At 34.3% G+C, this 18,325-nt stretch overlaps 1 protein-coding gene across 1 annotated transcript in view; it reads left to right on the top strand.

Annotated features, from left to right (window-relative positions):
* The window catches only part of L (zinc finger protein Lobe), a 36,062-nt gene that overhangs the window by 6,235 nt on the left and 11,502 nt on the right, over positions 1 to 18,325 (top strand). The window contains exons 2-3 of the mRNA XM_088270812.1: positions 4,648 to 4,847; positions 17,040 to 17,182. Of these exons, the coding sequence (XP_088126938.1) occupies positions 4,648 to 4,847; positions 17,040 to 17,182 (343 nt within the window). The remainder of the gene's footprint in view (positions 1 to 4,647; positions 4,848 to 17,039; positions 17,183 to 18,325) is intronic.

Here is an 18,325-nt window from a genome sequence, read left to right as displayed (position 1 = left end):
TTTGAGTTAAAAGCTTGACATGAAGTGAGTTTCAGGACCTTTTTTGTTTAAAAAAAAGCCCTGCATATATAACCAAATACAATAAATAGATAAAAAAAAATAGAGTTCTCTTAGTATGTAAGAAAATTTACTGTTAAAAACTAATTTTTAATGAAATTTCATTTGCTTAGCAAGTTGCTAGAAGTAGGTATCTACCCTATCCTAAAATAAAAATAATATTAAATATAATTGAATTAAATATTAATGTGACGGTGAATATGGAGGTGATGTTTTTTGCACTGGGCACAGAATTGTTATGTTCATCTACTCGTAAGTTTAACGTCCCAAGATACTAGATGTACCTTTTACTTAGAGCCCTGGGAGTGTAACAGTCCCCAGTGGATTACCCTAATTCATCATTTCCTGTTCATCTATCATCCGAATCTAAACAGTTTACTTTACATTCACTCATAATAATTTGTGCTAGGTTGCTGTGAAACTACCAGTGAAAAAAAATGGACTTTTCAGAATAAAAATCTTGTACGAGTAATATAAACGAGTTTTAGTATTTACAACATTTTGGACAATGTTTCGAAATTGGATCATATATATGGAAGTTCTAAGAATTTGAGTAGTGTGGTTGTCAATCATGGGTAGAATTGATGAATGTTACACTGTGTAAAGTGATCACTTAAATCAGCCTAAGACGGTCGTAAGCCCCGTAAATGCCAACACTTCCATATTCTTCTTCATCTTTGTTAAGATGTCAAAAAAATAGTTTTGGTATTTTTGAAAATCAAATTTCATCTAAAACTATTTTTTTAAAAAGGAAATATTTGCTTTATTTATATTACAAGATTATCACCAGTGTTCGTGTTGCCATATCACCAACATATAGAATTATATGAGAAGATTGTTTTTTTGTAAATGTCGATTTTTATTTTAATGACTCGTTATAAAATGAGGTTATAAAAGGATGAATGTGAATTGTATTTACTCTTTATTTACAAGTACCATGAGAAATGTAATACCTTCCTACAAAAAAGGTGCCTTATTCCCTCAGTTTACGTTGCACTAAGAACAATGGTAAATAAGTGATATCCGTAAATTGGGAATCTCACGCTCCGGAAACATGGTCCCGAGCGCCCTACAACGAGTATTTGATTGCGGCTCGCGGGGATATAATTGGGCAATAAAGGATGACCAGTGACTAGCTGGCGCCACTTTACCTACTCGCTACTGGAATCAACCGGCACTAAACGCTGGATCCCTCAATCACCTCCTGGCTCACGCGTCCTGTGTCCGGTGATATCATGCCTCCGGTTGATTTATTTCGCTGATTATCTCAACTCCGGACACCCAGGCCTTTAATCGCGGAATTGCACTTTATACTCGTGACTACATATCTCAAGTCCGATAAAATAGAGCTACAACTTTAAAACAATATGATTTTGAGTAAAGTGTAAATATTTAACCCTGAACTAAATATTTTAAGCTTGATTTATTGTTGGGTATTTTTGAGGGGTTAAATTTGTAATTTGAGAACAATCACACTGGTCAACATCCATTTTGGTACCTACCTGAATGTATTATGGTCTTACTTCAATATTTTTGGAAAAAAATGATAAGCTCAAGCTGTACTGATCGAGAAACTATCATAAATATCCTCGTACTAGCTCTTTTTTTTATATTCAGTGGTACCAACAAATTATTTCAGGTGTAATTTTTCAGTTCTTGGAAAAAAGGAGTTAATTTACTGGCAATTCGGTTAGCATGCTGAATATTTATGTGAATTTTTGTTTTTAAAAATACGTTTTGATTATAATTTACGCAGTCTGTTAGATAATGAAAGGTGATATTGGAATTCAATTTTTATTTTTCAGATATTTGTTCAAATTTGAACGCTGTTAGTTTTATCTTGTGATGGGTTATGTTAGGTTATGTCAAATACTTTAAAATATGATTGGCATTTTTCCACGATGAATACAATTGTTGTATTCATCGTGGAATGTACATCAAGTAATGAGTAAAAATATGTAGAAATCACGATTTTGCAATATAATTTTTTATTATACACATAAACTTGTGGGTTCCTTTGAATAAAAAATAACCTTATTTGTAAATTTTATGCCTGTACTAAATGAAAAAAAATCTCAATAAATATCCTTAATTAAAAAAAAATGTAGTAGTAGTGTAGTGTAGTAGTAGTAGTAGTAATCATGTAGTAGGTAAATGAAATAAGACTATCCATAAGAAATTTGTTTACAACATTTTGAGTGTGCCCAAATTCTTTACATCTCACCAATAGATGTCTCTAGTGAAGTTCTAGTGATTCATGAACAAGGTTTCTAAATCTAAATTGGTTCATATATATAGAACTTCCAAGAATTTGAGTAGTGTGGTTGTCAATAATGGGTAGAATTGGTGAATGTTACACGTGTGTAAAGTGATCACTTAAACCAGCCTATGACGGTCGTAAGCCCCGTAAATGCCCAGACTTCCATATTCTTCTTCATCTTTGATGAGATATCAAAAAATAATAAGAAATTTGTTCACGAAAACACACTGAAAATAGTATTTGAAAAATATTCGTATATATAGGTATCTATACGCTCCTCAAAAATTAAGACAAATATGTGAGTGTATATAATTCATCATCATTTTTATCACCCTCATTCACACATTAAAATAACACCCAAATAAGGCAATAAGAAGGCACTTAGGTGAAATGGCGCTATTCATTTCCCCGGCCTGTCCATCAATCACAATTTGTGTCGGTACACTGTACGGAAGTCCTCACCATCATCTCCTCTCCTTAGATGTTCTCCTGGTAATAGATATGGGATCATTTATATTCGCCAACGAGTTTCCCATTTATTTAGGTGCGGATACGAGTAGGTACCTACATGCATTAAACAGGGCGGTCCGCGTATACATATTTTGACTCTTATGTCGAAAAAACATTTCTTTTTCAAACTTCATTTAACTTAATAAATATAAGTTTTATTTGAGTTTCAACCGCTTCTATATTTTGATCAGTGATATTACCAGTCCGCACCGTAGTATAATGGTCAGCACGCTCGGCTACCGTTCTGGAGGTCCCGGATCGATTCCCAGGGTAGGGGGTCAAAAAATATAAGTGAATTTTTCACTCTAATATTCATTCAATATTACCCTGGACTGGTACCTGAAGCGGAAGGCTGATTACCTTTCCTTCATGTCTTAATGATCAAGATAACACTCCGTTTATATGATGCAGTGCCCTTTGCTCCATTGTGGTGCGGATAAGGAAATGAATACATGATATTACCACTAATATACTCGTATACTGGATTTCATTGTAACCGAGTTAATGATTTTTTACCGTTTATTTATTATTCCTTTTACTTTTTACCCCTATCTTAACGCTATGCTACATATAACACCGCATCGCATCGATGAAGCGTACTATATCTTCAATTGAATGAAGGCAACTGAGCAGTCCTACACTTCGGTATCTTGATTGGAGTGGAATGTATCGTATTTGGCGGAATAAAAATGACGTGCGTGAAGAAGCTCAAGGTGAGGAACATGACTGCTATATGGGAAAGGAGATAGAGGAAGAACAGTAGTTAGGAAAATGTGAATAGTAGCAATGCCTAGGGTGCTCGAGTTGCGTTACCGTGCTCGTACAAGCTTGCGAAAGTTTATGTAGACAAGTCGCGTGAGGTAAAGCACATTATTATATTACAAACATGTACTTATCCCATTATGTCCGTTTATTTTATCAATCAAAATAATTGGCATTAAAAATTAAAAGCTTTCCTATAATTTGTGAATGTCTTATTTTTAATCGAGTCATTTAAAATAAAAATACGTACAAACAGATACGAGTGCGTCTCGTGGCATTTGATTATTTCTAAAATTTAAAATACAAAAAAAATCAAAATACGTATTTTAATATACACGGAGCGCCACTGGTGTATCATTTCGCGTGTGTAAAAGTGTAAAATGAAAATAAAATACCACCCTAATACAGGGCTTCACTTCACGACATCATTTGTCAAGATTCACAACCGCAAAATGGAATGAAATGCAGAAGTGATATTTATTCCTTTCACTGGCTTCACATTAGGCATTAGGCATGCCATTATCTACCCACCGCCCACCACCCACCTACTTGCCTACCTGCTTACCTTACCGACACGTATCATGAAAAAATACTAAATAAACCCGCAATATGTGGGTAACCATAATATACGAGTACACAGATATCCATTTACTAACCTGAATCCATAACATATGTTATATATGAACACGAATGGTAAGACTGCGAATTTAGCAATACAACATGTATGTATGTAGATGCCAGTATTTTATTTTTACGTACCTTTTAAAACTATATGATAAATAAATTATTCTATCATTTAATAAAATTTTACCAACGCTAATTAGATAGACAGATGCTATGATACACGAAATGATAGTTAATGAGTAATTTTAATGTGTATATTAAGTATTCATTAAAAAATCACAGGGATTTACTCTTTGTAAAAAAAGTAATTAATTTGCACCTGTTTTTGAAAGCTGATGCCTATTGAAGGAATCTGAACAAAATAAACTTATTTTTTTTTACCTGTGTTGATTATCAAATATTAAAAAAGGGAAATCATTTTGTCATTCTTTCAGAAGCACTGACAACCCCGGGCAGCTCGTGGCGATCTTCTACACCGTCGGGGGGATCCCCGGCCTCTCCCGCCTCCCCTTCCAGCCCCTCCTCGGAGAGGGAGCTCACCTTCACCCTGGGAGCTACAGAGCACACCCCCTACCAGTGCCAGTTCTGCGACAAGGCCTTCCCCAGGCTTTCCTACCTCAAGAAGCATGAACAGGTCGGTTTTTGCTACTTACTAGAGGTTTGCCTACTTTAGCGCTCCTGCGTAATATTATACCAGAAGTAAAGTTTTACTCGGATGTCTAGTGATTCATCATGAGCGGCTACAATAGTCACAATCCTGTGACAGATATAATTGCCCGAAGAAAAAAGTCGAAACGAGAATAGTATACTCGACATTCCGTCACACTGTAGCGAGAAAGCTTCGAAAAGACTCGGCTGCACACGGCCACTGACCGTTTCAGTAACGCGAGCCTTTATCACGAAAAAGCGTGTTGGTTCCGATTATACTCCCGGATACAGAGAGAATATGGTTGAAAATTTTCCATCAAGTGCACGCTTACTATCTCGTATTTTCACCGAAGCCTCTGACATCTGGAACGGAGCAAAGCGATCGCGATAGAGAAGCTCTTAATAGTCGTGTCAACACACTTTAAAGCGGTACGTGTCGGGTCAATAGGAGGCAGAATGAGCGCGGATCATTGTGGACCCGTGAGATACTCCGAGCCCGAATAATTTACGGTAATCTGTAACGTGAAGCCTCCGCGACACCTACCGTCACCCGCGCGAGCTCACGTACAAGGGACTTTTTAAACCCCGGATTGGCGATTAGATCAGCGGGAGACTGGACGCGTAGAGCCGGCTCTCTCGGCGCTACCGTTCAAACCGCGCACCGCCTCGACCAAAAATCTTTTTTGGAATAGTTATATCATCCGTGACCGCCAGCCGCTTTACGAACCTTTCTGATAGTTGGAGTCAAACTGGAACTTTAACTGGAATAAGTCGGAGCGAGGGCAGCACTTCTGTATCTAAACTCGGATCTTCACAAAGGAGCCGCGATCTGTTGTAACCGAGTACGGTGGTTCCTCTTCAACCCAGATAAGACGATCCTGTTTTGCCGACAGTTTTGTTACGACAGATCTCTATTCTGACAAAGGAACCTGACTCTCAAATCTTTAATATTCAAGTATTAAATTCAATATCGTTAATCGTGGATCCTTCGATATGATCAGATATTTAGAATTCTGACATTCTCGATCCACATAAAATTCCCGATTGATTATTGTTCATTGAATAACAACTCTGGAATGACTATTTATCTCCGCACGAATCGCGAATACCAGAGACTCGTATTGATCTGATGCGTTGGATACATTACTTCCTGTCCTTGAGATAACTTACCTGTCCCATAAATTGCATCATGCACTGATAAAAGTACATGCTGTTAATTGATAGACATCCTGTTTTAATGTAAAATCCTTGTAATATTCGTAATTATTGTAAATTTTAATATTGAATTAGATTTTAAAGCATAACATTTGGAAAGCCAATAAACTGATGTTAAATGGATATCTTTCATTCGTTGTTCGGTCTACGTCAGTTTTGTTTACAATTTTTTACAGCAGTGCACACCGAAAGCACAAAATTGAAGGGACCCTTTGAATGACGTATAAAGTGAGTTTATTTTTAAATTGTAAAATTAATACATTGTACTACACTTAATAATTTTTACTAATGATATTAAGTTCAGTACTTTTCACAAATGTAAACGCAATCGAAATCTATGGTCGATGATCAGGTTAATTACTTGGAGAATTATTATTTATTCGTCTCCTTGAGTGGAGTCAGTACAGTTGGATACCTCGATAAACCGGCTCCCTTCCTCTTCGCGGTGGTGATAAGAAAGAAATCTACCGAGATCTGTCACATCCGCAGCCGCTGTGCGCTGTACCCAACAGGAAACTCCCAGGAGACTGGCAGCAGTTAGCAGTACACGCATGGGATTGCAATAAAACTATAGTACCTAGTATTATCGTGCACTTGGTCTAGGTCAGTGGTCAGCAAACTTGGTAGCTAAAGAACCAGATATGCACATTTCAGCGGTTTATCTTGAAAGCCAAATCTGTATCCAATTTTAGTACTCCTTTATTACAATTTTAGCCCTTCATTCAATTACGGGTATACCCAATAAAACATGATTTCACATAAAATGCAGATTTTCTTCATGGATAAATAATCTTTTCAAAGTAAAATACCCATAAGATTTGCGAATAATGTCCTTGCATCTCCTTTAAAGTTTGATCAAGTCAGGATTGTATTCCGTTATTTTTAGCACGTTTCCAGGCGCTCGTCGTCAATGAGATGTTTTTTTCTATTGCTTTAATAGGGTATATGTTCAAAAAGATTGTTTGCATGAATATGTAGAGTCGAAGAACCTTCCCGCGGATATTTTTGCCGGACCCCCATATAAAAGGTCAAAGAGCTACATGCGGCTCCCGAGCCACACATTGTCGACCTATGGTCTAGGTACAAAATGTATATGTTTGCAGTTTCGCGAGCTAATACGAATTTTATCAAAACAGGAATAATCGGCGTATTTTAAAAACATTTAACATTTTTTACATAGACATGCTGTTTTAATTACATAGACAATACATTGACTGGTACACATACATACACGCGAATGACACCACCCGATGTTTTCAGAATTGCAATCTGGCAGACATGGATGTAGTGAGAATTGCCAACCCGGCGGTATTGCATCAAGGTCGCTTCAGCTTAAGTAAGCATTATTAATTCAAAATAAAAACAATAAAAACACGCGACGGTATGATATATGACAAAGACAGATTTCCACCGCTTTGATGTGCGAAAAAAGCCGACAATGGACGGATCGCCGCAAAATGCTTGGCTGATGGGAAACACTGTAGGCAAAAAAAATAATCTGACAAACAAATGTAAAATCAGAATTAATATTATTAAATACCCATTTTATTTGAGAACACAAATCTAAAAACACCAATGAATAAGAAGTCTTTTCTCTTAATCAAGACATCAGGAAACGTATATAATAATAGGTTGTAAATGAGTCATGAGTTTATAATTCTATATTATCAAGAAAACGCTAACTTAAATGGTACGCACACCTTCGCAACGCTTTTTGCATCTTGTACATAAGATATTAGCTACTGCTTAATACTTTAACTTAGTAAATCCGTTTTTCATTAACTGTTAGTATAATTAGAAACTGGTTACTAACTCATTGATATTTAATTACTAACTGCAGCTTCATACAAAAAATGGCTCACTAATATCACCATAAAAACGCAAGTAATCACTTACTACATAACTACAGAGAGTAGTGTCCAATAGGTAATATTGATGTTTGAATAATTTATCCTTAATTATAATTGCACACATAATATAAAGAATACTTTATATGTATAAAACATATTTTTTTATGGCTCGAAATGGAATTTTCCAACAGCTAAAGAGATGTTTTTTTTAAGTCGATTCGCATGATTTGGTAGAATGTGGTATTTACTGGAAACCCGAACATTTTTAAAGCGGTACGTGTTTCAATATTTTTGATGTTTGTATAGTGAATATTCGTTTTACTTTTCTTTCCATGACATATTTAAGAATACAGAACTATTTTATTTCAGTGAAAGTTTTGCGATAAACACGTGCGAATAATAAAAAAAACTTGCTTTATCCTCGTAATGTTTATTGTTATTCTCAACATTTGACTCAAGTACCCCAGTACCTCAGCACTTTAAACGTATTTACCTCAATTTATCTCAATAATTAGATTTTCATTGTTGCGATAAGGATTTGAAAAATGTGTTGAAAATGCGAAAAACATACATTATTTTAGAGACTTTTACTTCACTCACATTTAAAGTATTAAATTTAAGCTTTATTTGCATTCATTGTCTTTGGTGCAAATCGTGATATATTTTTTAATTTGATATATACGAATGTAAGAAAAATAGCATAAAGCGTTTAATTTGCAAGTGTTATTTTTTTACTGAGTAATATAAATAAATAATATCACTAGTATAATTTTACTATCAAAATTAACAAATGTAGGTAACATGTAAATATGTTTTTATTATATACATAATATAACATCATATGTACTTCTGATGTCGGTAACAATGAAACTCAATCGCTGGTGAAAATTTTGGAGAAAGCTATCAAGTTCTTGGTATATTTATTATACAAAATGCAGTTCCACCCAGAAATCTCAGTATTTCTTATCTTGGATCATTTATAATATTGCCTCCGTATTGTAGTGATAAAGCGTTTGGCTACCGTGCTCGAGGTCCCTGGTTCGATTCCTAATTTTTCACTGTAATATTCATCAAATATCACCCTGGACTGGTACCTGAAGATCGATCGGAGGATGATCATCTTGCTTTCATGTAATTAACGATCGAGATAACACTAAGTCGATGTAATGTAGTGCCCTATACACCATTAAGTACGAATTAGGAATAGAATAAGAATATATATGACTAAACATTATTTTTGAAGTAAATAAATAGGGTCTCTTTAACAGAAGGGTGATTGATTAATTTATAAAGCGTTTTCATTATCATTGTCCGCACGCTCGGTTACCGTACTGGAGGTCCCGGGTTCGATTCCCAGGGGGATCAAATAAATAAAAGTGATATTTACAATCTTATACTTAATCAATACTACCCTAGACTGATACCTGAAGCGGAGGGCTGATCACCTTGCCTTCGTGTGTTAACGATCAACTTAACAGAGCGTTTATATGAGCGTTTATATGATTGATTTATATGATTTCCTATGCACCACTGGATGCAGATAAGGGTTTAATGGAAATAATAATAATTATTCATTATCATTAGATGTAAGAACTAGAGCTATATGGGAAAACTTTTGTTATTGGTATAGTTTGTAAGTGGTTTATCTCCACGGCAATTAAAAGTATTTCCCCACTAATATAATATCCGTGTTCCGCACAGCTCGTGCCAACAATGTGGGTGTTGTGTTCCTCTAATCTCTTCACTGGATCGTCCTAACACCTCGAATTAACCAGCACTTAGCGAGAGGCCAGAGTTCGCTCCCACTATCCGTCGGTACATCAGATAACCTCAAGTGGCTATTTCTCAACAATTACACTATTACAAATTACGAAACGGGTTGATTTAATTGTCTTTACGGCGTAATTTATCTAGAAGGGTTAGCAAGTAACAAAAGTAGACAGTCATGCACGTAGCTTTTGGTATCCTTACCGACATCTTTGTTGAGTATTCAAATATGTAAACCATGAAATCAATTTTTCTGAACTTATTTTATTCTAATTTGAAATCAAAAACTCATAATGTGTGTTCTTAGCCCATCAACTATCTATATTATTATTATTATCAAAAAATTATCTCATTTAATAAATGTTTACAAATTATAAGTTAAAGTTTGTTGAAAAAGCCAAATAATTTAATTTTTAATATGTAGTTCTGCTGTAATTTTTTTACATAAAAATAATATTCACCAAAAATAATAATATTCACCAAATAATAATATTCACCATCAAAAATTATCAAAAAAAATAACAATAGTAAGGAATTATAAATGAAAAATATTGAATAATCAGATACATAGTGATAATTGTATAGTAATAAACATGAAAAGAGAAATAATTTGAAATATTAATATATCCTTAATCAATTTCCTCGTTTCCCAGATTATTGTATGAAATCGCTTAATACCTATTGAATCCTTTAAGTTTCCTTATTTTGTTCCACTCTGTATTTAAGATATTATATAATTTCTTAAGGGCGAGGATGTATTGTATTTCGCATATTATATTTACATATATATTTTAAAAACCTACCCAAACAAATATGGAAAATTAAAAATACACATATAATATTTAAGACGACTAGATGGGCGCCTAACGGATAAAAGTGACCACCTTGCCATTAATTATTTAACAAAACTCCATTATCTTATACAATGATCTATCCTTCCGCCTTTTGTCCGCCTCCGTAGTGTAATGGTCAGCACGCTCGGCTACCGTTCTGGAGGTTCCGGGTTCGATTCCCAAGGGGGGGTAAAATAAATATTAGTGATTTTTTCACTGTAATATTTATTCAAAATTACCATAGACTGGTACCTGAAGCGGAAGGCTGATCACCTTTCCGTCATGTATAAACGATCAAGATAACACTGCGTTTATATGACAGTGCCCTATGCACCATTTGGGTGCGGATAAGGGTTTTATATCCTGCTTTGGGTGCAAATATAATAGTTATTAGAAGAAGAGATATAAATTTTCAGCAAAAAACTATTTCAAGGGGGACCAATGTATGCGGAGACCGTAGTAATATTTATTTTCATTCTACAGGAAATTAAACGTTAGTAAGTAAACTACATATTATATTAATAGGTTGCATGAGGTACTTTGCGGGTTTTCAGTCTGCATTAAGTAACACTAAAACAGTTCGTACTTTCTAACGCCAATTAAACGAACATCCTGCAATAAACTAGTGTACGATAAAACTGTATGTAAAGTATATTAGCATTTATAAACCTAGGGGCATAAGTGCTGATTTCATATTAATGTAATCAGGAAACCAATATGAACATATAGACATTATTCAAACTCGTACCAACATGATTGTCATTAACATATCGCTCACTCCTTTCAAGAACGTCATAAAACAAAAATCGACAATATTCAGTTGTGCATGTTTTCGGAATGCCCAGAAAATGTACTATATCCCAGAAAAAGAGGCATATTTTAAACTTAATATTTACCCGCTACAGGGCAGAAAGTGTTGTTTTTGCATTTTGAAGAAAAGGTATTGTGTAATTATTTTTTTTAAATATACTTAATATTTTTCAAATGTAAAAAAATACTCAGGTTTTACCTAAAAAGGTCTGTTGCACAGTAAAAAGTTCAATAAGCGGCTTGATATTTATTTTTAATTCATTTGGTTATTTTTTTAATCTTTAAAAACGTTCTCTTGAAAAATCAAGTTTTTTTTATTTATGACGTTCTTGAAAGGAGTGAGCGATATCTGTATTTGATAAATAAAGTAACACGTGCTCTTTGTAACATGCGTAATAAATTAGCGAATATTCACACCCAAATTATCTACCTGAGGATGAAAGGGTGAAAGGACCAAGTGAAAGTGTATCAAGTATTTCGATTCTATAAGTTAATCTCACTTCAATGCAATACCGTCAAAAAATTTCAATAAAAATATAAAAGGCAGCCAAGCAAAGATTTTTCTTTGCTCGTTTTAAATACATATTTATAAAAAATATATTACATATACAATATATTTTGTCAAAATTACAATATATTATGGTCAAAATCATATTCACGCTGTCTTAATAAAATTTGTAATGAAAATAAACATGAAGATATTGAAATACTTTATTTTGGAGATAGATACTAGTATAATCGCTTACACTGTAAGTCGACATTTATATCGAAGTATGTCTCTATTTTCATACAATTTGTCTTTTACTTGAGCTTTGGTCTTTCTCCTTTCCCGGCCCTCTTTCAGGTATTTTCACAAATTTACAGATGTGGAATTTTGTAATTGGAATAGATAGTACAAGTACTTATTTTGTGCAACTCATCTATTTGAAAGATTTGATTTATGTATTGTGTAAAATTCGTAAAAAAATAGTCTTTGATTATTTATAAGGTTCTTCTAATGACACATAAAAAACTGGTTATTTTTCTCTTTTTTGAATTTATTTGAAATTATGTCTGAAAATGAAGGTTTTATGCGTTTCTGTAAGTAACATTTGACCCGAATAATGATATAATACAATGCCTTCTACTTTCGTTCACATATGAGTATTTCTCTTCCAAAGAGCATCGTGAGGCTCTCTCATGCCTGTGAAATTATGCCTAATGGGAGGAATGAATCAATTGTCGAATTTTCAATGGAGACACACTCGCCATAACTAGGAGTTGGCGTGACAACTTCATGGCGAACAATACTAAGTGTCGTCGTTTCTTCAAATTAACCGTAATTTTGGTAAAAATCGTCAATTCCTGGCATTAGCTTACGTTGTGAAATTTATTTAGGTAAGCATCATCACCAAGAAGATGTTGCAAGATAAATCTGCACTATTGTGACATATTCACTCTAGCACCTCCTACTTTATACTATGGTTTGTAAAATATTGTGCAAACATATTGCATACTCGCAGGAGAACATTTTCATACTTATTATACATATATACATTTTCTCCACTCTTTAATTGTTGATAATCATCTGAAAAATCTACGCGTATGTCTAATTCGAACTATATAGAACGACTACCATCACCACAACCACTATATTAACGAATTTTACAGTATGTCATTATTCTTAAAGTCCCTACGTTTTTATTATTATATATTTTTTAAGTATTTCGTAGTCAGGGGTATAATATATTAGTAGCGTTGAGATGTTCATATACATGTAGATACAACAAAACCCCGCTTAACGCAGAAAATAGTACATTCTAATAAGTTACAGCACTAATCGAAAAAGCGTTAAATGGTCATCTTATCTCAACACCTAAATACTTATATTACAACACATATTGTAATAGTATCATAAATGCCGTCTATGCGAGTATCAAAGCAAAAACATTGTACCACAACCACTATATTAACGAATTTTACAGTATGTCATTATTCTTACGTTAAGTCCCTACGTTTTTATTATTATATATTTTTTAAGTATTTCGTAGTCAGGGGTATAATATATTAGTAGCGTTGAGATGTTCATATACATGTAGATACAACAAGACCCCGCTTAACGCAGAAAATAGTACATTCTAATAAGTTACAGCACTAATCGAAAAAGCGTTAAATGGTCATCTTATCTCAACACCTAAATACTTATATTACAACACATATTGTAATAGTATCATAAATGCCGTCTATGCGAGTATCAAAGCAAAAACATTGTATACCAATAAAACGTACGATTTCGGGGAATGCCAATACTAACGCGTATTACTGAAAAAAACGTTAAGCCAAGCAGCGTTAAGCGAGGTCTTACTTTGTATACTAATATTTGTTGTAGTAACGTTGATACTACTGGAAGTATCTTTACGAATTTCCCACGATTATAAACAGTGATTTCAATATTCTGCTGGCAAATAGCCACGAAATACGTAAATACGTGTAAGTGAGCGAATCTTGTAAACAATTTTCATTGTCTGGAAGACCGGCAGCAATATTTCACAAATTTCATTTGACCGTGTAAAATACATATTTATGAGATGTTTTTTTTTCACAAAAATTATATTTGCTTTCACTGAATGATTATGGGACCTTTGTATCAACGTGTCGTACGTTTCCTACGAGACAATACTAATTCCTCGCGCTACGCAGTTGTGACGAAGTGCAGAAAAAGCCCCTATTAGAAGCGCGTTCCGACGGACACAATAAGACTAATGTGTAAATTAAAAGTGCATTAGTCGCCTAATGTGCAATTCTCTCGAACTCGAACACAATGATTTGCATTAAAAAAACGGATCGTTATGTCGCGCTGCTCTTTCACGGATATTCGCTCGTAATTTGCAATCTGTCTTTGCTCGGTCACACATTACGCCATTGTGGGCAGGCGATGAAATATGGCGACCGTATCTAACGGGCACTTGGTGTATTGTCGTCGAAGATCTTCTTAATATGTATCCAGCATCCGTCGCTTTGTCGCGGAGGTGTTTTGTGAAAAATGAGGCGCGCTTTGTGGCGCGGACAATGGTCGGAGACGAAATTGAATAAACACAGTCTCCTCTCGCTGAGTCTTCAAGGATTTTCTTTATAATTATAACCACGCTTTTTGTTCTGTTAAAAGTTTTTAAGTAATTATTCGTCTTAACTTGTCAGGTATGTTTGAGCTCGTTTTTGTATCCATTTGATGGTCCGGGCATTTCGTAACTTTTGAACGAGTAATCGTCGGATCTCGATATGTGGATCGTGTTCCCCGGTCTCCCGACTGCGCGGAGATCGGGCACCGCTAAATACCATTCCGTGAAATGATTAATTGCGTGTCGATAAGTGATACTGGCCTCAAACGGTTGGTTACAATTTAATCACGAGAGCCTCTCTCGCAAGCTATCTCGCCGCTATCGCAAAGGGCATCTCGGTGTATGTTTGCTTTGTGCCGGTCGGTATTGTTTATCGTGAACACCTAACTGAGATCTCAGCAGGAGACCCAATCGGAGCCGGTTGTAGTGAGAGGATTTCGGCCATCGAACATGGATAAACTACACACATACCCATTGATAATATAATTCTAAAACCCACATATCTACGAATTGTTTGTATATCATAAGTTACTTAGATAAAAACACCTGTGAGTGGACATGTATTATTGAATTGAAATTTTGTACTCACATAATAAATTATATAAATAATTATAATATAAATGATTTATTTTGAAATAAATTAAATAAATGGTAAATTATTTACATTATTAAACTTATGTCACCAGTATGATTTTTTTTATCAAAAGAGAAATATTTGTGATTTTTTTATATTCACTAAAATGCATTAATACTACTGCACATGATAAAACTTTTACTTACGTACCTGGAATTGTATAGCTATATAAGGACCGTCAGTCCATTTGATCTTCACATTCGTTTGAAATGCCATAACTAGGCGAAACAATTGTCACAATATAATTTTTTATGTGTTTTTTAATAAAATACAATTTACTAGACTCAAAAAATCTGTGCTTGATTTAAAAATGAATGCATAAATTATATAGTTTTTATTTTATTCTGTTGAATAATTAGGTGTTCACAGAAATAACATTGCGATCCTTTTCACATCCATGTGCCTGTGTAGGTACCTTGTTATCTGTGTATAATATTTCAAAATGTGGTTGATACCATTAAGCTCATCAACACCTCTTTTTCTTAGTATTCAGTTAGTTTTTCGAAATCATAAAACCCTTTTTTTAGCCTCGGCGTGGATTCTTCTCTCACGTCTCTGGTTTTATCTGAATATCATCTTTTACACCTTCCACATTCACCTTCACGATACCATCTGCTTTGCTCTGTTGAAATAGAGATCTGCTTGCAAAAGCGTGTGCGGCGTGTCTTTGTAGATCGTTCAAAATTATTATACCCGCACCTTCGAATATAAATGCACTGGATTCATAAGATCTTCTATCTAATCCTAGACAATTACAAAATAATTATGAAAATCTCATACAAAGTTTGAGATCTTATATTGAACCTGCGCCTGCGCATTGATCACGTCCCTGATATTTTGTTTACAAGCAACTATTTATTTCTTCTTCTGGTTATACTTACACGAATATATAATTTATACTCCGTCTATAGAACAAGATATGTTTATATCATGGGATCTTTAGCACGAAAAGGTGTCACATTTTATGGTGTTGTCTCAAATGCATATGGGTACCTAACACCTTCACATATCATGCTGACACTTTTGGTAGAGATGGGAAATGATAGGGGTTCAGAGAAATCATCATTACGTTTCACAAGGGTAACATCACTTTGTCATACGGTTAAGATGTTTAAAACAAGGCATGTCTAGATTAACAATAACAACTGGTAAATACCCGTCTCCAAAATGTTTTCATCGGAATAGTTCTCGTGTTAAATTATGTATTTATCTCTTTCATCTCTTCATTTAAATGTTTTTTTGTTGTTGTAATTGTTAAACATATTTGTTATTGAGGGAACCAATGAATATTCATTTGTTGGTGGCTCAACTTAAGACAAATTACCTACAGTTTTTATACGAAATAAAATGGAAATCTAGGCATCCGAAGGATTGTGATTTGGTGTTAAATTGGCTTAAGTGATCGCTTAATACGATGTATGCACTGTTGCTGGATTTCTTTCCTACATATTTTAGCTATATATTTTACAAATTCTCAACTAAGGGCAGCATCAAAAGCCGAAAATTTCACATCCATGAAAAGTACAACTAACGTACGAAAGGAATCCAACAACAGAGCATTTATACATATTTGAAAAAATAATGCAATAAATCCAATAAAAGACAGAATGGCGAGCGTTAAACAGTGCATACTACTCAAATTTTTGGAAGTCATACATACATAATAATATACAAAATGGCGAACGTTACAAAGTGTATACTTACTACTCAAACTTTTGGAAGTCATATATATGTATTTAATCAATCTAATGACGTTCCGTGATTGAGTTCACAACAATCATCTATGATTGGATATAAAAACCTTTTTTTTGTTTAGCAGAAACCCATTTATATTTGTATGCAAGATTTGAACCCGGATTATTTTTACATATTGAGAAACGCCTAAAAACATGATTTATTCTATTCTATTCATTCTATTTCAATACTTTCCGTTTGCCGTGTCAAACATAATAACTATTTTTAATTTCGCAGACGCACTCCGACCAGATGCCCTTTCGTTGCGACTTCTGTTCCCGGCTGTTCAAGCACAAGAGATCCAGAGACCGCCATGTCAAGCTCCACACGGGAGACCGGAAGTATCGCTGTGCGCACTGCGAGGCCGCCTTCTCTCGGAGGTAATTTCACATTACACCCATTTTCACTAATTTTAATCAATAGATTAAGAGGACAACATTTTGAGTGTGTCCAAATACTTGTTCACAAAATCTGGGCTATCTCCAATTACAGGAGTTATTTTCATATTATTTTTTGACATATCATCAAAGATGAAGAAGAATATGGAAGTCTGGGCATTTACGGGGCTGACGACCGTTATAGGCTGGTTTAAGTGATCACTTTACACACGTGTAACATTCACCAATTCCACCCATCATTGACAACCACACTACTCAAATTCTTGGAAGTTCTATATATATGAACCAATTTTGAAACATTGTTCTTGAATCACAACAATGTGAATTGAATCATCACAACAGGACATCCTCGTCTTCGGTAACCTTCAATATTCGCCATTTTTGCAAATGTATTGCGTGTGTTTGACATAAACGATGTGTTTTCATATATATTGGTAAAGAATGTAAAAAAGTCAAATAAGTATCAATTACTTGCAATGATATCAAGAGCAACTATCAAATAGACGTTTCTTGAACGAGGAAGTTCAAGAAATATAGATTAATAAAAATAAGTACATACCTTGTTGTCGTTTAAATTTCGTATACCTTAAAGTAACTATACTTTTTATTTGATTTTGAGCGCAGCGAATGTAATTGACTAGATAAATTATAATTTTAACCTGATGAGGGGGAGGGGTAGAATACTGGATGTTAAGACCGAAATAAGTCGGAAGAAGCTCTTTTTTGTATGGACGTTTTTGTTATATGTTCAAATATAAACGGGATATCAGAATACGGGTATGATAAATTAAAAATTTAATGGTAGGTAACGTTCCTTGCAAAACCGTTCGTTGAAATCTCTACTAATGCAAATTAAACCATTTCGCTTGTCATTTAAATACTGTAAAAGAAATACTATTTATCATAAATGTTTCTCTATCAGTATTTGTAAATACATACAAAACAATATCTTATGAAAAAGGGTGGAAATCAAGTACCTAGAGGTGTTTTTTAAATGTTTGCTTGCTTTAATGTCTCATATCTGCCTCCATAGTGTAGAGGTTACCGCATTTGGCTGCCTTGCTGGAGATCTCGGGTTCATTTCCCAGAAAGGGTCAAAATAATTAAAAGTGTTTTTTCCCTCCA

This window comes from Brachycentrus maculatus, unplaced genomic scaffold (assembly GCF_059751285.1).
Source record: "Brachycentrus maculatus isolate JH-2025_06_01 unplaced genomic scaffold, ASM5975128v1 h1tg000396l, whole genome shotgun sequence".
Lineage (NCBI taxonomy): Eukaryota > Metazoa > Arthropoda > Insecta > Trichoptera > Brachycentridae > Brachycentrus > Brachycentrus maculatus.
Note: the sequence above shows the minus strand (reverse complement) of the source record. Positions and strands in the feature narration are given on the sequence as shown.